Source organism: Megalobrama amblycephala, linkage group LG7 (genome assembly GCF_018812025.1).
Source record: "Megalobrama amblycephala isolate DHTTF-2021 linkage group LG7, ASM1881202v1, whole genome shotgun sequence".
Lineage (NCBI taxonomy): Eukaryota > Metazoa > Chordata > Actinopteri > Cypriniformes > Xenocyprididae > Megalobrama > Megalobrama amblycephala.
In genome coordinates, this window is record NC_063050.1 from 44,389,949 (window position 1) to 44,414,122 (window position 24,174).

The following is a 24,174-nucleotide window of genomic DNA, read 5'->3' on the forward strand; positions in this document are numbered from 1 at the left end:
TTCTCTTGTGTCATCTCTGTTCTGTGCTGTGCTTTACATGGTCAGATGTGCAATGCTGTAACTAGCGCACTATGATTGTACTGTAATTTGACTGTTCAGACAAGAAACATGACAAATAAATGTTCAAATTGAAAATAAAAACTTCAAAATCAATGAATCTCAAATTCTTTACGACCATAGTGTTGTCTCCATGTTTGGTGTGTGTTTCCTTGCATGTTAGCTCTCATGTCTGTTTATGTTGCATGTCTTCTGTCTTTGCATGGACTCCTAATTATATATTAATCAGCTTCATATTATATTTAATATAGGCTTGCTTGGTGCATTTTTCAAATTGAGAGCAATTTAGACAGCTAAAAAGTAGTACAAAGCCAACCAGTCACTTTACACCCACAGTGATGTCAACGGCGTGGTTTGCCGTTCATTATGTAGAAAATAAGCTCAGCTTAATAATCGTAAAATGAATTGTTGAAGGAACACGCTGTGATTTTAATACAACACTGAGTCAAAGCCCCCACTTAATATGCCATGAAGGTGAGTGAGGGGTTTTAAGACCCTCTCAAATGACTCTGCATGGTGCGCCGACACTTTCATTGTTGCTTAGAAAAAAATCTCACATTTCTTTGAATAAGAGAGTTTGAATCGGTAAGACAGACAGTTGAGAGGTTCATGGGGTATGGAAATGACAATTAGCGGATGATGATATTCTATTGGTAGTTTTAAAGAAAAGGAATGTCTGATGTGGTTAAACTTCACTGTCACACCCACACCAACTGTCACACTTTAACACACACTTTTGTTGTGTATAATTAAATAAAAATGACAGTAACACTTTATTTTAGGGTCTTTTAACTAGCTGCTTATTAGCATGCATAATACTAGAATATTGGCTATTTATTAAGCACATATTAATGCCTTACTCTGCATGACCTTATTCTACATTCTTAATCCTACCCAATACGTAAACTTAACAACTACCTTACTATCTATTAATTAGTAGTAAATTAGGAGTTTATTGAGGGAAAAGTTGCAGTTAATAGTTTATATGTGTTCCCTGTACTAAAGTGTTACCAAAATGACTAAATATATATCAATTTAACTCATATGGGAGGGCCCAGGGCTGATTGTCACACTTTTTACTTCAGTGAATATTTTTCGGTGAAGGTTTATTTTTTAAATTCTATTTCTGTACAGACACATACCTTATAGTCTTGGCTACAAAAAAGCAATTTCCACTGTTATTGCCCACTAAAAGAGAAAAAGAAAAAATTATACAGTTTATTGAACACAGATTGACCTTTTTACACAGGCTAATTTGTGCTAATGGAACCTGCCATTAGTCAGCCTATAGGCTTAAAACAGTATAACAATTATTAAACAACAAAGATGTTAAAGGTAGTGAACAAAAATATTAAATCAAAATACATTTGACAACTTGTGACAAAAAAACACATAGTCTTAGGCTACTGTGTACATGTGTGCATGACACGTGTGTGTGTGTGTGTGTGTGTGTGTGTGTGTGTGTGTGTATGTGTGTGTGTAAAGGAATGACAGTGAGTGCTTTAAGGGATGGTTCAGGCATCATAATCCGCTCTGTGGTTCATGGCGGGTCGATCAGTAAAGACGGGAGATTGGCAGTGGGGGATGGAATCGTTGCCGTCAATGGAGAATCCACCACCAACCTGACCAATGCACAAGCAAGAGCTATGCTACGCAGACATTCACTGATTGGACCTGATCTCAGGTGCACACACACACACACACGCACACACGTTTACCTAGCTTTGGCTAAATGTGGATGTAACATTGATTTCTAATTGCTTTATATATGTGACCCTGGACCACAAAACCAGTCATAAGGGTCAATTTTTTGAAAAAGTGAGATTTATACATCATCTGAAAGCTGAAAAAAATAAGCTTTCCATTGATATGGTTTGTTAGGATTGGACAATATTTGGCCGAGATATAACTATTTGAAAATCTGGAATCTGAAAAAATATTTTTTGATATATTTACGGTAGGAAATTTACAAAAATATCTTCATGGAACATGATCTTTACTTAATATCCTAATGATTTTTGGCATAAAAGAAAAATCTATAATTTTGACTCATACAATGTATTGTTGGCTATTGCTACAAATATACCTGTGCTACTTATGACTGGTTTTGTGGTTCAGGGTCACATATAGCTAATTTAAATGCTTACAGGAAAACAATAACATTATAATATTTACAATACATCTAAAATAACATTTATTACATTATATTAAACAAATAGTGTTATTTTTATTTCCACAAAATAAGTTTGCTTGGATATAAATAAACAAACAAACGTGTTTTTATTGCAAAAGTTTGTTTTTTTCTGTTTGTTTTTTTTTTATGTTTTTGAAAGAAATCTCTTGTGCTCACTAAGGCTGCTTTTTTTTGATCAAATATACAGTAAAAATAGTAATACTGTGAAATATTATTACAAAAATTTGAATATACTGTAAAATGTAATTTACTCCTATGATGGCAAAGCTGAATTGTCATCCAGTCTTTAGTTTTACGTGATCCTTCATTTGGTGCTCAAGAAACATTTCTCATTATTATCAATGCGGAAAATAGTTATGCTGCTTAATATTTTTGTGGAAACCATGAACATTATTTGAAATATAATGTTTGTAACATTATAAATGATTTTACTGCTACTTTTGATCAATTTAATGTATCCATGCTGAATAAAAATATTAATTTCTTTAAAAAAATAAAAAATAAATAAATAAAAGCTTGCTGACCCAAAACTTTTGAATGGTAGTTTAAAGTTAAAACTATAATTTTTCAATTTTCAATCTTTAATCTTTATTGATTATGTGTAAGTTGGAGAGAGAAAATGAATTTTAAAAAATGTAAAGAAAGGTGATGTTCTCACAAGAAGCACATTTCATTTGTTGTTGGAGTTTTTCAGCAATACAGCTTCAATCAAACCATTTTTTGCTTGTTCTTGTGTGTTTTGGTGTATTTCAGTGTGATGTACGTACCTGCTGCCTTCCTGGACATGCACAGAGCCAGCTACACCCAATCAAAAGAGGAAATGGAAATACACAGAACAGCTTCTGTCCAATCCAGGCACTCACAGAACCTTCCTTTTAAACCCCTGTAAGGAATCTGAGATTATTATTTTTTTATGTCTGTTTGATTTGTTGTTTCTTACGGTGTTCTAATGTATATTTGCTTTGTGTTAGAGAATGCATTTCTGAACAACAAAGCACAGTAGATGGTAAAGGAGTGAAAGGAAAGACTCAAACAGAAGAACAGAATGAAAGAACAGATAACCACAGTCAAATAGAACAAAGAGAGGATGGTGAAAGCCTGGAAAAAAAGGTAAAGAATGAAAAAACGGCCTTGAAAACTGAGAACGGACAAAGACGAGGGAGAGAAGAAGACAGACGAAAAGATGAAGAAGAGACACATGAGAAAGATCGTAACTCATGGAGTCAGCCTAGAAGGTATCACATAAATAATAAAACAGTGCAGCATTCACATTTAATATGTTCATGTGTAATGGTGATGTTTTTATTTGTCCTAGAGTAACATTATTTAGGGCTGGGGGCACGTGCCTTGGCTTCAGTGTGGTGGGGGGACGTGGTATGGGAAGTCGACTGAGCAATGGAGAAATGAGACGGGGCATCTTCATAAAGCACATTGCGGAGGACAGTCCAGCTGCACGCGATAGCACTCTAAAAAAAGGAGACCGAATTCTTCAGGTGTGTGTGCGTGTGTTTTTATTATAGAGTAGCCTTTGACTATTGTTCTGCTCTACTTTAATGCTTATTCTAGCCAAGAACTACTCACTTAGACAAGAAAACAATGTCTGAAATACCGATAACAGAAAAGACCTGTTCAAATAATGACACAGCAGGCTATTTGTACAGAAAACATTGAAGAAACTGGCAGACAATAATTATGTTCAGAAGAACTCCAATTATTTCTCGGAAGTAAATCAAAACACTTTAGTTTAAGGTGTCCTTGTTACTGTGTAATTAATTACACATATAAGTACTGAGTAATATTAATTAACAGCATGTACTTATTATAGGGTTAGAGTTAGGTTTAAGGTTTGGTTTGGGGTTAGTTGCTTGTAATTATGAATATTTCGCTGTTAAGTACATGTAACAAAGGCACTAAAATAAAGTGTTACCCTAAACACAAAACAGAATATAATTAATATCCTTGCAGATTTGATGCCATGAACCTTGAGAACTAATCCTATGATTAAAGCCGACATGAAACGGAAGTTGCGATAGTCTTTTCTTCCCTGTTGGGATGTATATCCAAGTGAAAGGGCTTCTCGAAAATGAAAAAAAAAAAACAGGGCAGGACTTGTGGTGCGTTCAAGTCCTTCTGGGAAGTTCGTATTTACGAGGTGGGAAGTCGTGTGTACGAAGGTAGGTGCGTTCAAGTCACTTTCGTCGGAGTATGATGGCGGTGTGCCTTCTCTAAATTAATTACACAAAATAACAACACTTCTGCTTCTAGAAAATGTAGAGCAAAGAATGTGCATTAGTTGTATCTTGCTTTTTTATGTTTTTTAATTAATTTATGAAGCCATTGTAAACTTTATTGTTACATATTACATTTTTACATTGCGATGCTATCGTATTTTTTGCTGGTAATCAGCTTACTTCGTTGTAAATAGAAAAGCCTGACAATGTCACTGCTAAATACCTGTAAGTATTGTGGTATTTCACTATGTTTCTGACTGACACGCCCCCAACTCGTACAGATCGGAGCTTAAAGAAAATTTACGACAATGTGGTGGTGTTCATGTTGGTTCTGCTCGTAAATACGATCTTTCCGACATGACTTGAACGCACCATTGATTTAGTCCATTGGATTGTTGGATCATTGGTTTGCTATTGCAGTGATCTCATGTGAGTGACAGGTTGTCCAACCCTTGTAACATCGAGGTTCTCAGAGAAGAAAAGAGATGTTGTTGAAAGAGGACATAAAAAATGGCACATAAAAGGCACATAAAAAATGATGTGCATGGAAAAATTGTTTCTAAAAAATACTTCAATATTCCATAAAAAAAAAAAAGAATTGTCATACTTGATTTCATGGTGACTTTAAAAGTATGAAAAAAATCAGAAAATTCTATCAGTATTTACTTAGCTTCATTCCAAACCTGCACAAATTTTTTATTTATTTATTTATTTTATTCTGACCACTCCTAAAAAGAAAGTAAATGAGAACTTGTGCTGCCAAGAATTTAAAAGGATGCATAAAGCACCATAAAGGTATCATAAAAGAACATTCTCAATTATCTTAAGAAATGCACTTGTGCGTATACTTTAAATCAAAGCATTTTTTTTACTAAAACTGTGCTATGCAGATAATATAATATTAATGAAAAAGGCCACTTAAATTTCCTTAAAGAGAGTACAGTTTCACGACCGTTTCTTACTACACTCAAGTACACTTTTGAAAATGTGAACTTTGTAAAGTCAAATTAGTTTACTTTAAAGTACATTTTAAATCGGTATGTTTTAATAATCATTTGGTGTGTTTTAAAGACACCTATTTTGATGTGTTGAAACAGTTTTCAACAGAAATGACATGAAAGTATTTTTATTTTACCATAATGCTTGACAATACATTCAGCAGCACACTTAAAGAGTATTTCAAAGACAATTGAAGTAATTATGAAATTACATATAAAGTTAAGTGGACTTAAGTGGACTTCAGTATTGACTACCATTGTATTTTTTTCCTTCTATGGAAGTCAATGGGGGGTGAGATCTGCTTGGTTACAAACATTCTCCCAAATATCTTCCTTTGTGTTCAGCAGAAGAAAGACATTTATACAGGTTTGGAACAACTTGAGGGGTAGTAAATGATGACAGAATTTTCATTTTTGGGTGAGCTAACCCTTTAATAGCAATTAACATTTAATTAAGTGTCTCAAAACATATTTAATTAGCACTTAAGTATATTGGGTATAAGTATAGTATATTTAATATAAGTACTTAAGTATATAATACACTTAAGTATATTATATATAAAAATATATTTTATGGTGTATGTTACATGTACTTATTATAATAATAACAGTAAATTATGCAGAATTATAAGCAACTACCCCTTTAACTTAAACCATATAGTAAGTACATGTAGTTCATTAATGTTATGCAGTACTTATTTGTGTAATTACATTGTAACAACATCACCTTAAAATAAAGTGTAACTGTATATTCTCTTAATGTGTATTATTTCTGTAATAAGTACTCTTTCTTTTCTTTCTTTTTTTGGCATTTTGGAGCTTGACAGCCCCAGTTCTCATTCACTTTCATTATACTGAAATGTCAGGCCAAGAAATTTTTCAAAAATGCACTTTTTGTGAAAGGAAAATAATACAGGTTTGAAACAACTTGAAAGTGGGTAAAAAAAATCACAATCAGATAGTCAGATTGGAATTGGTGATTTTACTCTGCTCTTGCCATTTCTGTGTGAAATATTCATCAGACAGCCTGAGGCTGAGACTAGTTAGTGTTGATGAACAGTGATGGGAATTGGATGATGTATAATGATCTCCATCTGCTGGTCATAATAAGCTAATGCATCACTCCTACTCTGACCTAAATAAACTTGATAACAAGATTAGTTTAAAGAAAATCTGGGGCAAACTGGTTAAATTGAAAGTAGAAGTATATTGAAAGGAATGAGAGGCTCTGGAGAAAGAACTTCACACATTGCATTTTTAATGTGTGTGTTGGCAGGTTCAAGGTGTAGATGTGAGTGATTTTACTCATGAAGAAGCCGTTGAGGCAATTCGTCAGGCAGGAGACAGAGTTGAGCTACTAGTGCAGAGTCCTCAGGTAACACAGAGATACACATGCACTCACATAATCACTTTACAAAAAATACTCATACTCAGTGCCAGAATATTAGATAATACAAAACAAGTGTACATAAAACATTTATTTCTATGCCCAGTTTTCAGCCCCTGGCAACTGCGCTGAAGATGACAATGTGTCAAAATCAAATTTTCAAAATCATCAGGTATGTTTCTGCTTATGCTATTGTATCATTAGTGTCTTATAGGTGATGTATATGCTAATATAAAAGTCTATCTCCTCTTTAGGAAACCAAGACCCCCAATAATCTCTCCCCAACCTACCCCTTCAGCCCCATTCCCTTTAAGGTCTGTAATGTTTGTTTGCATGGTAATAATATAATATATGTAAATAAGTTACACATCTCAAAAAATGAATTGTTGGATTTACTTTAAAAGCAGAGTCAAGTGGTTCCATGCAACTATATTGAGTAATTTGTACAAATAACAATTTAGTTGTATGAACAAAAGAAATTGAAGTAAAGCTGACAAAAAAAAAAAAAACTTTGAGTTAATACAAATCATTTGAATTTGTCACTGTTACATAATATTTATATGTGAAGTTTACTTAATAATATTATGTTAAATTTATAAAAGTGTAAACACATTTATTGACCTAATTTACCTTATTAAATTAACCATTTGCTCTACAAAATACTCAAAATAACTCATTGTCAACATTAATTTGTGCATTTCACTCAACAAACACTTATTAAGTAAAGCTGACAATTCTCATTTTTAGTAAACAACTCAGATAAATTAAGATAAATTATCTGCATCTGAAAAAAGTAATTAATATGGTTAAAGTGTAATGTACTTACAAGCATTTATGGTAAACTAAAATATGCTTTGTCATTTCTACTAAAACTTGCATGTTATGTATTTAAATACATATCTAATTACACATTTGTATTGATAAAGCTGCGATTTAGTTCATTAAAAATACAGTAACTTTAAATGTAATATCAAATAACACACTACAGTTAAAATCATATTTAAGTACTTTATATGCACTTAAGTATGTTAGTCAACACAGCAAAATAAGTATGAAGAAGCATGATTTGAAACAAATGAAAAACATGAAAATGTACTTTAAGGTAATACTCTTAATTTGACATTATTACAAAGTGCACTTTTTAAATATACTTAAGCGTGTCAAGAAACATGGTCATAAAAGTGTTCACACCAAATACGATAACTATAATTATAACGATATAGTTCAAAAAAATTGTTCTAAATGTAAAAGAATAGCGGAGTCCACACCACAACTGTAATGATAATGGCACAGTGAAACATATATTGTTGGAATCAACCTTTTTTTTTCCAGCTGATGAACAATAAAAACAATGACAGCCAATCAGAATTCATCCTGCTATAAAGAGCTTGGTCATTTAAAGTGGCAGAGAACAAAATTGCAACAAGCTTATAAACAGAATGATATTCCACTGTGGACGCTAATATAGTTATCGTTATAGTTATCGTTATCGTTATCGTTATCGTTATCGTCATCGTTATCGTTCTTGGTGTGAGAGAAGTGGCCTTTTATTTCAGTAATATTATATTATCTGCAAGTACAGTTTTTTTTTAAAAAGTTTTGAAGTAGGCTATCCTACAAGTGCATATTCAGTACAGCTACAAGCTTTTTCAGAACGGTAAATAGCAATAAAACACATTTCCTGATCCAAGGCTTTTTTTTTTCTTTACATGATTTTCAATGAAAATAAACTTTGTTTACCATGTTTCCTTATACAAATTAAATTGCTGCATCAGTTTTTATTAAAAGAAAATATATTTTTGGATTGTCAGTTTTTTGAGCAGAAGAGAAAAGAGAACTGATTAAATAATGTATTTTCTGAACAGTATAATCACTCTTTATGTTGCTTTTGTAGCGTACAGAAGACTGGAAGTTGGGGAAGCCTCCACATTTAGTTCCTCCCCTCCTGAAACTGCCCTCTAGGCCAGTCAACATACAAACAGATGGAGTGCAGAAGGTTCCTGAGAGACCACCCCTGCCAGAAGAGGCTTCACATCATCACAGCGAGCAGGAGCAAGCCTCTTACTGGAGTATGTTTGTGTGTGTCTGTGTGTGGCTCAGGTTTTACCTGCTAAACTAAGGGGACCAAATGTCCCCTAAAGACAGTCAAACCTGAAATCTCCTACATTGTGAGAAGCAGGGAACCATCCCCACAAGGAAAACTGCTTAATAAGGTTGCAGAAATGCAGAAAGGTTTAAATTAGCCTTATAGGAGTAAAGCATAGGGGATCAAAAATATCCTTAGCTCAGAATACAAGCCATTGCCTCTATTAGCATGTCCATTAATGTCTGTATTGTTTTGTCTGGATGTTTTTACATGTTTGTTTGTGTGTGTGTAAGCAGGCCGTATGCAGCAGAGGTATGGCAGTCTGCCTGGAGAGCTTCACATGTTTGATCTGGACTGTGGCTCATACAGCTCTGGACTGGGACTGTGTTTGTCAGGAAACAGAGATGGAGTGCGTGGAAGAATGAGCGTGTACGTGTCAGAGATCAAACCAGACGGGGCTGCTGCTGCAGATGGTCGGGTCATAGTGGGAGATGAACTACTGGAGGTGAGAACGACCTCCTGAACTCTGACTGAACAACATAAACATTTCATTTGGCCTTTAAAATTATTCCTGACTTATTTTTTATTAATTAGCAAGCAAACCCATTCAGTTTCTCATGATGCACAGGAGACAGCAGGCCTGTGTAACAGTCTAAATTGTGATCATTTCAGCAAACACTGATTTTGATGTGGGAATGTCTAATATTTTTCTAGTGTTTGATGTCTTTGAATTCAATCTATTATTCATTTTTTCTGTAGGTTGCTGAATAAAAGTTACCATGAAAGACAGATGCTTATACTGTCACTGGTAGCTATGTACTATACAAGATTTTATTGTATGGTTGGAAATTATTGTAACTAAAGTAATGCAACAGAATTTGTATTGGGAAGTTTTATAATATTTAATTTATTGAAATAATAAAATCATAATTTTCCATTAACACTCATTTAATAAATATTTTAATTATTAAAGGGTTAGTTCATCCAAAAATGAAAATTCTGTCGTTTATTACTTACCCTCATGCCGTTCCACACCCGTAAGACCTTCGTTAATCTTCAGAACACAAATTAAGATATTTTAGTTGAAATCCGATGACTCCGTGAGGCCTCCATAGGGAGCAATGGACACTTCCTCTCTCAAGATCCATTAATGTACTAAAAACATATTTAAATCGGTTCATGTGAGTACAGTGGTTCAATATTAATATTATAAAGCGACAAGAATATTTTTGGAGCGCCAAAAAAAACAAAATAACGACTTATATAGTGATGGCCGATTTCAAAACACTGTTTCATGAAGCATCAGAGCATAAATGAATCAGTGTGTCGAATCATGATTCGGATCGCGTGTCAAACTGCCAACGGCTGAAATCACGTGACTTTGGCGCTCCGAACAGCAGATTCGACACACTGATTCATCTGTGCTCCGATGCTTCCTGAAGCAGTGTTTTGAAATCGGCCGTAACTAAATAAGTCGCTATTTAGTTTTTTTTGGCCTTTAAAGGGTTAGTTTGCCCAAAAATGAAATTTCTGTCATTAATAATGACACCCTTATGTTGTTCCAAACCTGTAAGACCTTCTTTCATCTTCTGAACACAAATTAAGATATTTTTGATGAAATCTGAGAGTTTTTTTATCCCCCATAGGCAGCAAACTAATTACCACATTCAAGGTCCAGAAAAGTAGTAAAGACATGGTTAAAATAGTCAATGTGACTATAGTGGTTCAACCTGAATGTTATGAAGCGACGAGAATACTTTTTGTGCGCAAAACAAAACAAAACAAAAATATTTTATTCAACAATTTCTTCTCTTCCATGTCAGTCTCCTACGCTGCTTACGTTGTATAGACAGTCCAGGCTTCCAGGTTCTACATCAGAATGCTGGGTCAGTATTGTCCAATGCTATACATATGAGCAGCATGACACATGCAAGTTGACCAATAATGAGTCGCCGTTCTGATGTAGAACCTGGAAACTTGCACTGTCTATACAACAGATATTTTAGATAATTATAATCATTGTCATATCATTAGCAAATAAATACAATCAGTCCCACTCAGACTTTTACTTTAAATACACGTCATTTCTGACAGATATACGAATTAGTACTATATAAGAGTGAAAACTATTCACTATTATCAACAAGAAATAAAGGAATTATAGTAGCACATTTTAATACTAGTAGTCTCTTATTTAAGTAGATTTTTTTTAAATATCCACTTAAAAATTAAATAGATTTTTTTTCAAGTGTTACCATTGTACGCACTTTTTTTGATTGATTGATTCAATTTGATAATTTGATTAGCCTTTCTCTTTATGATTCTATTAATGTTACTTGTATTTTGGCACATATGAATGTTATAAAACATGGTATATAGATTTGTATTAGTCTGTGAGTTATGAAGGACAATGTAAAAATGTTACAGTTGCCCCCAGTTTCCTCAACATAACTAAAAAAGCAAAACTCGTGAAATATGTCTCTTTTCAAAGGTCGAGGTTGTGTCTTCTTCAAGGTAATGTGTATATTTTGCAGATAAATGGACAAGTGCTGTATGGACGCAGTCACCAGAATGCAACAGCAATCATCAACAATGTTCCAGCTAAAGTTAGGATTCTGCTCACAAGGTGAAATATTTTCACATGAATGCAGACTAACACAAGCTATCTTCCATGAATTTTAATATACTCATACTGTAGGTAGCCTATGTATATTAATGTGATGTCCAAAAGTGTCAGACCACAAAGAATATAAAATTTAAAACAAAGGAAGAGATTCTGTGATATTTCTAGGTAATGTTGCAGCATTATTCTGTCTGAATTTTCAAATCAATATTTAACTACAATTTTTATGCTGATATGTATCATTTGTAATGAAAATACTGTGTGAAATTTGAAATCAAACTAAAATATTTTCACTTAAAGTCTCAGACTTTTGGATCTTACTGTATATCTACATGTGTAGTATATAAATGTGTCACATATTTTGATGCACATATATATAATTTTCTTCTCAGGAATAAAGATGTACAGAAACATATGACTACAGGACCAGTAAAGGAGGCAATGAAGCCACACACACACACACACACACACACACACACACACACACACACACACACACATATAAATAAACTAAAATACTTCTTAAAACAGTAAAAGACAATAATTATAGAGCTACGCTCGATTAACAAATCAAATCATTGTCAAAAAACATTCTGAACAAGTTCATTACAATATATTTGCATAGCTAGCTGCATGTTTCTGACAAGTTCATTGAAATTCTTACCTTATTCTTTAATTTACTCTGAAATACTCTTTATCTTTATTTACCACATCTTCTATATCTTATGTCATCTCATAACAGTTTTATCTGTTTAGATGGACAACGGTCCTGCTATATCTCCTGGCATGCATATTAATATGATCAGAGAAGGTCAACATTCGGTTTTATCACAGGTAAAACAGTCAAATCAAATGTTAGACAAACACATGACACAAAATATCTTGCTGCTTCATTCTCTTTGTTTTCATGTTTCTGTTTGTCTATAGGATGGAAGGATCAGCAGAGAGGATAAACTGAAGTCACGCTCCTCAGAGAGCCTCAACATCGGTCTTCCTGCTCCAATCAATGCCACATCCAATCATAAGCCTTGCTGTCATCCTGCCAGTCACTTGCCTCCCAGCCGCTGTACTCCTCCATCATCTGGCATTTCATCAGCTGATGAGAGCTGCCGCTGCGGCTCAACAGCCAATCAGAGTTCTCACACGGGGCCTCACAGCACTTCTTTTTTGGCCCAGTGTTCTGTGAGCTCGGACCCCCTTACATGTCCCATCATACCTGGCTGTATAAATACAATTGATATCTGCAAGGGCACCACGGGGCTCGGCCTCAGCATAGTAGGAGGCTGCAACACACTACTGGTGAGAAGTTATGAAGGAAACTGAGTATATTAGACTTCACAATGTTGCAACCTGAATATCGAATACCACAGTAATGTGATAGTTCACCCAAAAAGGATAATTTTACTCACCCTCATGTCATTCCAAACCTGTATTTCTTCTGTGAAATACAAAAGGAGTTTAGCAGAATGTTCACACTGTGTTTTTCTTTAAAATGAATCTTTATAGTGAATCAGGCTGTCATACTGCAAAAAATTACATAAAGCACTTATCCAAAAGCAACTTTAAGATATACATTTTATCAGTTCATGCATTGCCTGAGAATTTAACCCAAGACCTTGGCATTGTTATTGTCATCCTCTAGTGTTTGAGCTAATGGAATTTACCATAAAAGTGACTAATGTGAAGCCGTACAGTAGAAGAAGAAGAAACAGTCCAGGTCAAATACAAATTAAAGGTGCCATCGAACTTTTTTTTTTTTCAAGATGTAATATAAGTCTAAGGTGTCCCCTGGATGTGTCTGTGAAGTTTCAGCTCAAAATACCCCATAGATTTTTTTTTATTAATTTTTTTAACTGCCTATTTTGGGGCATAATTAGAAATGCGCCTATTCAGGCTGCGGCCCCTTTAATTGCTCGCGCTCTCCGCCCCCTCCCGAGCTCTCGACTCTATCATTGCATTAACAAAGTTCACACAGCTAATATACCCCTCAAAATGGATCTTTACAAAGTGTTAGTCATGCATGCTGCATGCATACATAGGATTATGTGACTATTGTATTTATTTGGATGTTTACATTTGATTCTGAATGAATTTGAGGCTGTGATCTGTGGCTAATGGCTAATGTTACACTGTTGGAGAGATTTATAAAGAATGAAGTTGTGTTTATGCATTATACAGACTGCAAGTGTTTAAAAATGAAAATAGCGACGGCTCTTGTCTCCGTGAATACAGTAAGAAACGATGGTAACTTTAACCACATTTAACAGTACATTAGCAACATGCTAACGAAACATTTATAAAGACAGTTTACAAATATCACTAAAAATATCATGTTATCATGGATCATGTCAGTTATTATTGCTCCATTTGCCATTTTTTGCTATTGTTCTTGCTTGCTTACCTAGTCTGATGATTCAGCTGTGCACAGATCCAGATGTTAATACTGGCTGCCCTTGTGTAATGCCTCGATCATGGGCTGACATTTGCAAATATTGGGGTCGTACATATTAATGATCCTGACTGTTACGTAACAGTCGGTGTTATGTTGAGATTCGCCTGTTCTTCAGAGGTCTTTTAAACAAATGAGATTTATATAAGAAGGAGGAAACAATGGAGTTTGAGACTCACTGTATGTCATTTCCATGTACTGAACTCTTGTTATTCAACTATGCCAAGGTAAATTCAATTTTTGATTCTAGGGCACCTTTAAGTTATGAGATGCTGTTGATTAGTGCAGGAAGTAATTTCAACTCATCTCTCAATTAAAAAAATAAAACTAAAAATCACTTAAGCTGGAATTGTATGGTGGATGCTGACAGAAGAGTTTTAAACCAGATCTATGAAGATCTCTTTAATTACTTTAAGTTCTTTTAATTATTTATTTCAAAAATGCTTATTATTTGTAAAGTTGGCTGAACATCCTGAACAAGTTTTTGCTTATAAATAAATAAATTAATTTAATTTAATTTGACTGATGGCTAGTGATGCTCTTGATAAAGCTTATTAAATATTCCTTTAAATGAAAAAAGAATTTTGAAGTAACATGTTGCAATCACCAGAAATCAAAATGGGAGTTCAAACAATATTCTGTCTTTCCCACATATCTGGGGCTTTTTCATGTGGAAATAAACAAAGGATTTTGAAACATTTAACATTTAAAGAAAAAAAAAGAATTTTAAGAAAACATTTAAAGAAAAATTATTAAAGATTTTGTACTATATCTAGGTCCATGCCAGCTCGTGTTAAAGAATAGCTGTTAAATTTTCAGTTCACTTCAGTTAAAGTCTTTTGAGTTTCTATTTGAGTTTTGAATATCAATCTTTCTTTCTTTCTTTCTTTCTTTCTTTCTTTCTTTCTTTCTTTCTTTCTTTCTTTCTTTCTTTCTTTCTTTCTTTCTTTCTTTCTTTCCCATACAGGGAGTAATAGTGATTCATGAAGTGAATAAGGATGGTGCGGCACACAGAGATGGCCGGTTGTGGGCAGGAGATCATATACTAGAGGTACAGAACTTCAGCATTCACCAGTGAATTGTGCAGAATGTAGTTTATTTGATTTTTTTTTTCACAAAGAACTTCCATTGACCCACAGTGTGTACAATCAAATACTTTGAGGTACAATCACTACTATAAACTCATGGCTTAGATTTTAAAAAATGACATCAACAAAGTACAGAGCACATATTTATGGACTGATTAAACTGAACTGAGTATCAAAATAGGGAAATATTGAATCTACTTTTCTTTTTCAAGGTTCTTGGAATGGCTCTTGAGTGTAGTCACTGTTCTCTCCTCCAGGTGAATGGCATTGATCTGAGAATGGCCACTCATGAAGAGGCCTTGAGCGTCCTACGCTTGAGTCCACAGCGTGTGCGATTGTGTATCTACAGAGACCCTGTGACAGAGAACCACTCCACACACACCCTCCAGAACCACACACCCGAGGACATGTGGGACCTCTTCAGTGTGGAACTGAACTGCAAACCAGGACAGGGACTAGGGCTTTGCATTGTGGGTAAAAGGTGGGTTATTCTAAAGGAATATAATTACATTACAGAACTGCACACTATAGGCCATGAATAATACATAGAATCAACTGTTTTCGGATTCATCTGAATTAATAATTTTCTGCATGTCTTGCAGGAATGACACTGGAATCTTTGTGTCTGAGATAACAAGGGGAGGGGTTGCAGACTTGGATGGAAGACTGTTGCTAGGTGACCAGATTTTGTCTGTGAATGGGGAGGACATCCGAGCTGCATCACAGGACTACGCCAGCGCAATACTGCAGGTGCACGCAAACACACTTCACTCAGGAATACAGTAATCAATGCATTTCCTTTATATTCATTACAGGGCTAATTATGCCCTCTCAATGTGTGTGTTGCAGAGCTGTAGTGGCTCTGTGTTGTTGGAGATGGCACGCTTTAAAGCTTCATCACATTACTCATATGGAGATCAGGTAAATCATTACACAAGACAACTGGATTATTCCTGTAAATACGCACGTGTTCAAATTTAAGAAAATATTTCAATTAAAAATATGCTCTGTTTAAGGTGAGGCCATTATGTACACAGTGGCAAGAAAATGACTCCCAACAGAATTGAAATAAAGAGATTTATTTAGCCATTACTCTGACTCAGTTGACATGAGGGTGTCGATTTTGTTTGTTTTTATATATTTAACCATATTTTGAAATGTTATATTATCAGATTTCTATAGTTTTGGAGTTAGACCAACAGATGCCACAAAAGCTTTTGATGGTTAAAGAGATTGTACAAAAGACATTTTGGAAGGAAAGAAAAGGAAGACCAGTTAAAACAATATTCCAGTTTTCCTGGAGGCAAAGTAGTGAAATTATAATTAAATTATGATGTCTAATATGATTATTACATATTAGAATATATTTTATATCTACATTGTAATAACAACAAATATGAAAAAAATATGAGTTTAATATTATCCCATATATTAAGGCATACACTACTGTTCAAAAGTTTGGAGTCAGTGAGATTTGTTGTTGTTTTTGAAATAAATTAATACTATTATTTAGCAAGAATGCAACTGACCAAAAGTGACATTAAAGACATTTATATTGTTACAAAAGATTTCTATTTCAACTTTCTAAAAGAATCCTGAAAAAAAGTATCACGATTTCCAAAGAAATATAAGAAGCACATTCATGTGACACTGAAAACTGGAGTAATGATGCTGAAAATTCAGCTTTGCCATCACAGGAATAAATTATATTTTGAAAAATATAGTAAAATAGAAAAGTTATTTCGATTTGCAATAATTTTTACTGTTTTTGGTCAAATAAATGCAGCAGTGGTGAACACTTGGTGAGCCTTCCTTCATTAAAAAAAAATCTTACCCATCCCAAACTTTTGAATGGTAGTGTATGATAGAGATTTAGTCTTGACTCTTGACACAGTATGCATAACATACACATGCTATGCAATATTTACAGCACACAAACACAGCTTATCTTAATAATATCCATCTCAGAGTCTGTGTTCTGTGTTGTGGCAGGTGGGCAAGGTGGACGTTCCTCTTCTCTCTTCTCTCAGCACACATGACTGTAAGAATGTCTGTCACATGACAGTTATTAACTACTCAGTTCTATTCATCAGTACCATCAATAAGTTTTCATCTTTTTGCACAGCTTTGGACGGGAACGTTGACATCAGAACTGTCACTGTTCAGAAGGTGGGTTTTGTTTTCGAAGCACTTTCAATGCAGTAATTTAAGTCATGTTGCTGCAGTAACTGTTATGATCCAGTAGTAACCGTAAGGTTGGTGTGATTCTGTCCCAGCATGAGTGTGAGTCTATGGAGTTGAGATTGAGAGACACAATGGGAGATCCAATGATTTACATCTCCAACCTGGACCCTTCCACACCTGCAGTACACTCAGGACTTCTGCAGGTAGAGAGAGAGAGAGAGAGAGAGAGAGAGAGAATGAGAATTCTTGAGGCTTTGTGGGAATAGGGCCTAAAAGCCTTTCCCCCCCCCTTTCCTTTAAGTTTAGGAAATGTTGATGTTGGAGCCGATTCTGTGCCGCTCTCCAAAATGTAGTGCAATTGCAACCTGAGTTTAAGTCCCGGCTTATGGTCCTTTCCCAGTCCCTTGTCCTTCTCTCTCCCACATGGCTTCCTGGAATTTCTCTATACTGTCCTATCCCAATAAAGGCAAAAATACCAGAAATAAAGCTAAAAAAAGAAAAGAAAAAGAAAGTGTTGATCATTGTAAACCTCAAGATGTACATCAAACTGTTTGTACACTACCATTCAGAACTTTGGGGTCAGCTTTTGATGGTTTTATATATATATATATATATATATATATATATATATATATATATATATATATATATATCTTTCATTCAAAAAATTCACAAAATTATAACCTTTCATTTAAGGAAAATAATTGAAAGTGGGGGGAAACTTACATTATGAAATAAATGTTTTTCTCTAAAACACGTTGGCCACAATTATTCGCACCCTTTTATTCAAAACTTTTTGCAACCTCCTTTTGCCAAGATAACAGCTCTGAGTCTTCACCTATAGTGCCTGATGAGTTAGGAGAACAGCTGACAAGAGATCAGAGACCGTTCCTTCATGCAGAATCTCTCCAGATCCTTCAGATTCCCAGCTCCATGCTGGTGCTTCTTCTCTTCAGTTCACTCCACTCATTTTCTTTAGGGTTCAGGTCAGAGAACTGAGATGGCCATGGCAGAAGCTTCATTTTGTGCCCAGTGACCCATTTTTGTGTTGGATTTGATGTGTGTTTTGGATCATTGTCCTGATGGAAGATCCAACCACAGCCCATTATTGGATTTCTAGCAGAAGCGGTCAGGTTTTGATTTTTTATCTGTTGGTATTTGATAGGATCCATGATACCATGTATCTGAACAAGATATCCAGGACCTCCAGCAGAAAAATAGGCCCACAACATTAAAGATCCAGCAGTATATTTAACCGTGGGCATGGGGTACTTTTTATCCATATGTGCACCAAACCCATCTGGTGGGTTTGCTGCCAAAAAGCTCTTTTTTTAGTTTCATCTGACCATAGAAGCCAGTCCCGTTTGAAATTCCAGTCTTGTCTGACAACTGAATATGCTGGAGATTGTTTCTGGATGAGAGCAGAGGATTTTTCTTGAAACCCTCCCGAACATCTTGTGGGGATGTAGGTGTTGTTTGATAATTTTTTTTAGGCTTTCTGAAACTCAAGACTCAACTAATCTCTGCAATTCTCCAGCTGTGATCCTTGGAGAGTCTTTGTCCACTCAAACTTTCCTCCTCACTTCACATTAGGACGATTTAGACACATGTCCTCTTCCAGGCAGATTTGTAACATGTTTAGATGATTGGAACTTCTTAATAATTGCCCTGATAGTGGAAATGGGGATTTTCAATGCTTTAGGTATTTTCTTACAGCCACTTTCTATTTTGTGAAGCCCAAAAATCTTTTGCTGCACATCAGAACTATATTCTTTGGTTTTACTCATTGTGATGAATGATTACGGGAATTTGGCATTTGTCTTTCCTCATGTTTATATTCCTGTGGAACAGGAAATCATGGCTGGACAATTTCATGCTCCTAGTCACCCTGGTGTGCTAAAAAAATGTAAATATGAATGGGAATATACTTCAGAGATATTTTACTCATAAGAATTTCTAGGGGGTGCCAATGATTGTGGCCAACATGTATTGGAGAAAAACATTTATTTCATAATGTGAGTTTCCCCCCACTTTCAATTGTTTTCCTTTAATGAAAGGTTAGAATTTTGTGAATTTTTTGAATGAAAGATCAAAAGGATAAACAATGCAGATTTATTTTCACATCCACCTTTGCTCATATTTACTAAGGGTGCCAATAATTGTGGAGGGCACTGTATGTATATATATATATATATATATATATATATATATATACACACAATATAAATATACAATATTTCTATTTTATATATATATATATATATATATATATATATATATATATATATATATATACACAATATAAATATACAATATTTCTATTTTACTGTATTTTTGATCAAATAAAAGTAGCCTGGGAGAATTACACTTCTTTCAAAATTATTATAAAATGTTATGACCCCAGACTTCTGAACGGTAGTGTGAACCTTCAATGTTTAAAAGGTCCTCTATGTAAGACTGACAGCTGGTGGTTGAAATGGGTACTGCAGTCCAAATTCAAAACAGACTTACACACTGTAAGATAATTAGTTGATTTATTTATTTATGATGAGTTGATATCACGTTTTAATGTGCTCCCGTTCACAGAGATTTTTAGATGGATGCTGAGTCTTTTTAGGTCAGGTAGAATCTTCGATCTCTGACCCAGTTTGTTCGCTGGCTTCCATGGCTGCAATTCACTGCATGTGTTTTCCGCCAACTGGCAACCCGGGGAGGCAGAATACTATTGGGTAAATTGGCAACTTGTGGTCTTGCACAGACCAAAACAAAAACAGAAATTCTGACACGGAATGCAAATTTCAAAGTAAAATAACTGGCTGAAGCAATGGTTTTTAGAGAAACGAGTATGTGATCTCAGCTTGTTTAATAAGTATCTGCAAACATATTGTGGTATTTTTATGCTTTAGTACAGTCAAAAACTTACATAGAGCACCTTTAAAACTAGCTACTTTTCATACTAAGTTTATTTTATATTACATACTAGTTTATCTCACAAATCTAGTACTACTACTAAAAAAATAATCATACTTTGCTTTAAATGTCACGGGACATTGAATACCCTAGTCATGGAAAGTGGCAACAACCCACCACATTCAAAAAAATAACTGAATTGAATTTTCAGTTGGGTGCCAGGGTCATCAGCATTAACGGTACATCAACAGAAAGTCTCTCAGTTACTGAGGCAAGTTCCCTCCTGAGAAACAGCAGCGGAGCCGTCACACTGCAGGTGTGTATCATCAGACACATATCAAATCATTTCAGATACAAAACATAATTAAATGTTCAATCATTCTTCACAGAGCTCATTATTACGTAAATGTCACACTCTGTGTGTTTGATTAAAGGTGATGCCAAGTGGCTGTGCAGATGGAGCTAGTTTCAGGAAAGATCGGTCATCTTTAATTCACTGCTCACCTGGACTCACAGAAAATTACACTACACTCAACAAGCAGAGGTACTCGAAATGAATATTTATAGTTTCTAATACATAAACACTGTCAAACTGTACTGATCTGAAGTGGATTCCTGTTTTATAGGCAGTAGTCTCATGAAACATTTAGATAATGGACCCTTTTCACATTTCCAGGGTTCTCAAAAGTGGAAGTTGACTTAGTTGAACTTCTGTAGTGGTGAATGGGAGATGACAGCAAATACAATTTTTGTATTTCCAGAAAGATGTCAAATTTGCAGTCACTCCCACAGCTGTTGTATTACAAACACCCTCGCAGCAGTTTTTTTGTTTTTACTGTATATTACTGTATTTTTAATCAAACAAATGCAGCCTTGGTGAGCATAAGAGACTTCTTTTTTGGTACAATCAAATTTATTTCATATTCAATCTGGGGCACTTGGTACCTCTGATCTATACGGTAAATTGTAGAAGTTAAAAGTGCAAACACTATCCCAAATTATCTTTATTCACCCATATGTAAAGATGTAGAAAATGTTTTTTTTTACAATCACTAAGACCCATTTCTCAATACTTGGGTCACTTTTCACTCTTCACACAGTGAGCACAACAGAAATCTATGTGGGCTAAACTGTGGATCATTTATCATTTCTTTGGCACAAAATACATTCAATGACTACATCTTTCAAATTACATTAATTCTTTTCTCACTTCAACACAACAAACGCCAAAACTCAGCGTACCTACAGGCCAATTTGTACATGCTTACATACTGTTTTCAAAACTGTTAAGCTCAAAACAATAACATAATACAAAACTGAATAAGACAGAAATATGCTGCATTTATACAGTAATATTGTAATGAAATATATTCTGAATCTAAAAAATCAAATGGCCTACTATCAATTTCATTATCATCCATTCAAAGGGGAAAACTTCAGAATAATTTTGTACTGTTATGTAAACATGGTTTGTGTAACAAACTGCAGTGAATTATAAACAATAGAGTGTTATTCATGTTTTGTTAAGAAATTTTACAAAAGTAATCGTATAATGCTACCTGTTGTTAGTGTTTTTTAGGTCAGTGTTTTATGACTGACAAAGTGTGTTTGCTGGGTGGAAACCTTTGCCAATGTTTTGGAAGAATGAGTTGATTTGAGACATGTAAGTGTTTTGGTAGGTTTAGTGCATTTTGAATGAAATTAACTGCTGTGTCAAGATTAAAGTTAGTTAGGAGAACTTTGTGATGAGTTTTGAAAAAGTGACCTTAGTATTGAAAAATCTGCCCTAGCGACTGTAAAAAACTGTGATTGCCGACTGTATCTCTAGGGCTTTTCGCACTGCACTTAACCCCGCGTTATTATAGTTCTAAACAACGCTTTTAACCCTGGGTAAAGGAACGTTTCACACTTGGGGTAAGCACCGGGGTTATGAATCCCTGCTCCGGAGCAGAGTAAGCACCGCATTTGTGATGTTATGGTCATGTCGGAAAGATCGTATTTACGAGCTGAACGCACATGAATGCCACCACAATGTCGTAAATACGAGTGGGAAGTTCGGGATTTTCTTTAAACTCCGATCTGTATGAGTTGGGGGCGTGTCAGTGAGAATACCACAATATTATAGGTATTTAGCAGTGACATTGTCAGGCTTTTCTATTTACAACGAAGTAAGCTAACTGCCTGCACAAAATATGGAAGCATTATAATATAACAATATAATATGTAACAATAAAGTTTACAGTGGCTTCATAAATTAATTAAAAACATAAAAAAGCTAAACACAACTGATGCACATTATTTGTTCTTCATCTTCTACAAGTAGAAGTGCTGTATTTTTGTGTAATTAATTAAGAGAAGGCACACCGCCATCTTACTCCGATGAAAGTGACTTGAACGCACCTGCCAGAAACACTGTGTATTGTATGTAAGCAATAAGGTACGAGAGGCTGTGCTGAATCGTGAATAAGTCACGGCTGAAGGGCGTTGTTAGGCACGACATGAAGTGGAGTGCCTGCAGCCCCTTCAGCGGTAAAGACTGTCTTTATGAGTGTCAGTCAGTAGCGAAGACTTTTACATTGAAAAGACTGAATTGTTGTGAACACGGAACTCGCTAGTCAAAGCCTTTGTCAGTTCTGTCAGTCAAGGGAAAACCCCTTAACTGTTAAAAGGACAAGATAATACATCGGACATTTAAACTGATTTTTTATTATGAACATAGGACTGATCTGAAGGAAAATGCTAAATCTGAATTCAGGTAATAAACTCACTCACTCGATATCTCTCTCACAATACTCTACTACATAATACAGTAAGCTTCAATGAACAATATAAATTGAGAACAAACAGTTTACGTTGCTAAGGGTGTTGTGTAGTGATACACAGAACTGTTTGATGAAGCGGTCATAGCTGTGTTTTATCATGAATAAAACACAGCTGTTGACCAATCAGAATCAAGTACAGGAACTAACCGTTTTATAAACAAACAGTAAATTCAGTGAAACATGAAACAAGTGAACCCACGATTCCGTTCACCCGGGGTTTAGAATGACCCAGCGTTAACTATTTCAAGTGTGAAAAGCCCTTCTGTTTGCTTTAATTTTCATTCAATATTACACTTTCCAACTGAAAGGTTTAATCACTAAAATGAATGCATTCCAAGACAATTTTTTATGGGTGGGTCAAGTCTCCACTGGAACCAATGAGTAGTTTATATCATGCAGGGGTGCGTTTCCCAAAAGCATAGTTGCTAACCTGTTAGCAACTTAGTTGGTTGGCAATGGGAAATTGTATTGCAACCAACAAAATTGCTAACTTAGTTAGCAACTATGGTTTTGGGAAAAGCTCCCCAGAACCTTTAGTCAACTATGCCCATAGTATGTTGACAATGGCTCTGATTTATGCTAGCATTTAAGATTTATTACTGGTTTCATCCCAACCCTGCATTCAATGAGTCCATGAAATATAATAAAATTGCACTTTTTACTTAAATGTCTGCTTGTGGATATTTCAGAGCAAGTTTGCAAGTGTAGTTCTGTAGAGCTGTAAGATTCTTGAGTCAGCAGAATTCTACACATAGATAAAGGACTTCCCCTCCAGGGCACCCAGACTATTCAGACAACCCTGTTCAATAGAAATGTTATGCTTGCTTTTTTTCACTTTTCTAACTGCACTAAGAGATTAATCTTTGCCCTGTTTGCCAGTAGGGTGTCTCTGGGAAAAAAAAAAAAAAGGGTTTAATTCCATTTGTCTTTTGTGTATGTTTAAGTTCTCCTCAGTTCCAGACTATTGCTCTCGAACGTGGCTCTGCTGGGCTTGGCTTCAGTATTATAGGAGGAATTGGCAGTTCCCATGGAGACTTGCCCATCTATGTCAAGAACATATTTCCCAAGGTACACAATGAGACAAAGCCGTAGAGCTAAAAAAATTGAGTTGAATAAATCTATTGACTGCAGTGAGCCATAGATCA

The 24,174-nt window shown here is 34.9% G+C and overlaps 1 protein-coding gene across 8 annotated transcripts in view; it reads left to right on the top strand.

Annotated features, from left to right (window-relative positions):
* The window catches only part of si:dkey-92j12.5 (multiple PDZ domain protein), a 58,066-nt gene that overhangs the window by 32,643 nt on the left and 1,249 nt on the right, over nt 1–24,174 (top strand). For 4 of the 8 annotated variants that reach the window (XM_048197675.1, XM_048197668.1, XM_048197671.1 and 1 more), the window contains 23 exons: nt 1,543–1,741; nt 3,005–3,136; nt 3,223–3,486; nt 3,567–3,744; nt 6,757–6,855; nt 6,974–7,039; nt 7,122–7,181; nt 8,762–8,936; nt 9,247–9,458; nt 11,488–11,579; nt 11,969–12,014; nt 12,333–12,410; nt 12,504–12,875; nt 14,993–15,076; nt 15,326–15,594; nt 15,716–15,863; nt 15,963–16,034; nt 17,106–17,154; nt 17,239–17,282; nt 17,390–17,500; nt 20,419–20,523; nt 20,642–20,751; nt 23,974–24,097. In XM_048197675.1, coding sequence (XP_048053632.1) covers nt 1,543–1,741; nt 3,005–3,136; nt 3,223–3,486; nt 3,567–3,744; nt 6,757–6,855; nt 6,974–7,039; nt 7,122–7,181; nt 8,762–8,936; nt 9,247–9,458; nt 11,488–11,579; nt 11,969–12,014; nt 12,333–12,410; nt 12,504–12,875; nt 14,993–15,076; nt 15,326–15,594; nt 15,716–15,863; nt 15,963–16,034; nt 17,106–17,154; nt 17,239–17,282; nt 17,390–17,500; nt 20,419–20,523; nt 20,642–20,751; nt 23,974–24,097 — 3,089 coding nt within the window. The remainder of the gene's footprint in view (nt 1–1,542; nt 1,742–3,004; nt 3,137–3,222; nt 3,487–3,566; nt 3,745–6,756; nt 6,856–6,973; nt 7,040–7,121; nt 7,182–8,761; nt 8,937–9,246; nt 9,459–11,487; nt 11,580–11,968; nt 12,015–12,332; nt 12,411–12,503; nt 12,876–14,992; nt 15,077–15,325; nt 15,595–15,715; nt 15,864–15,962; nt 16,035–17,105; nt 17,155–17,238; nt 17,283–17,389; nt 17,501–20,418; nt 20,524–20,641; nt 20,752–23,973; nt 24,098–24,174) is intronic. The other 4 variants (XM_048197672.1, XM_048197670.1, XM_048197673.1 and 1 more) reach the window with 4 other exon arrangements.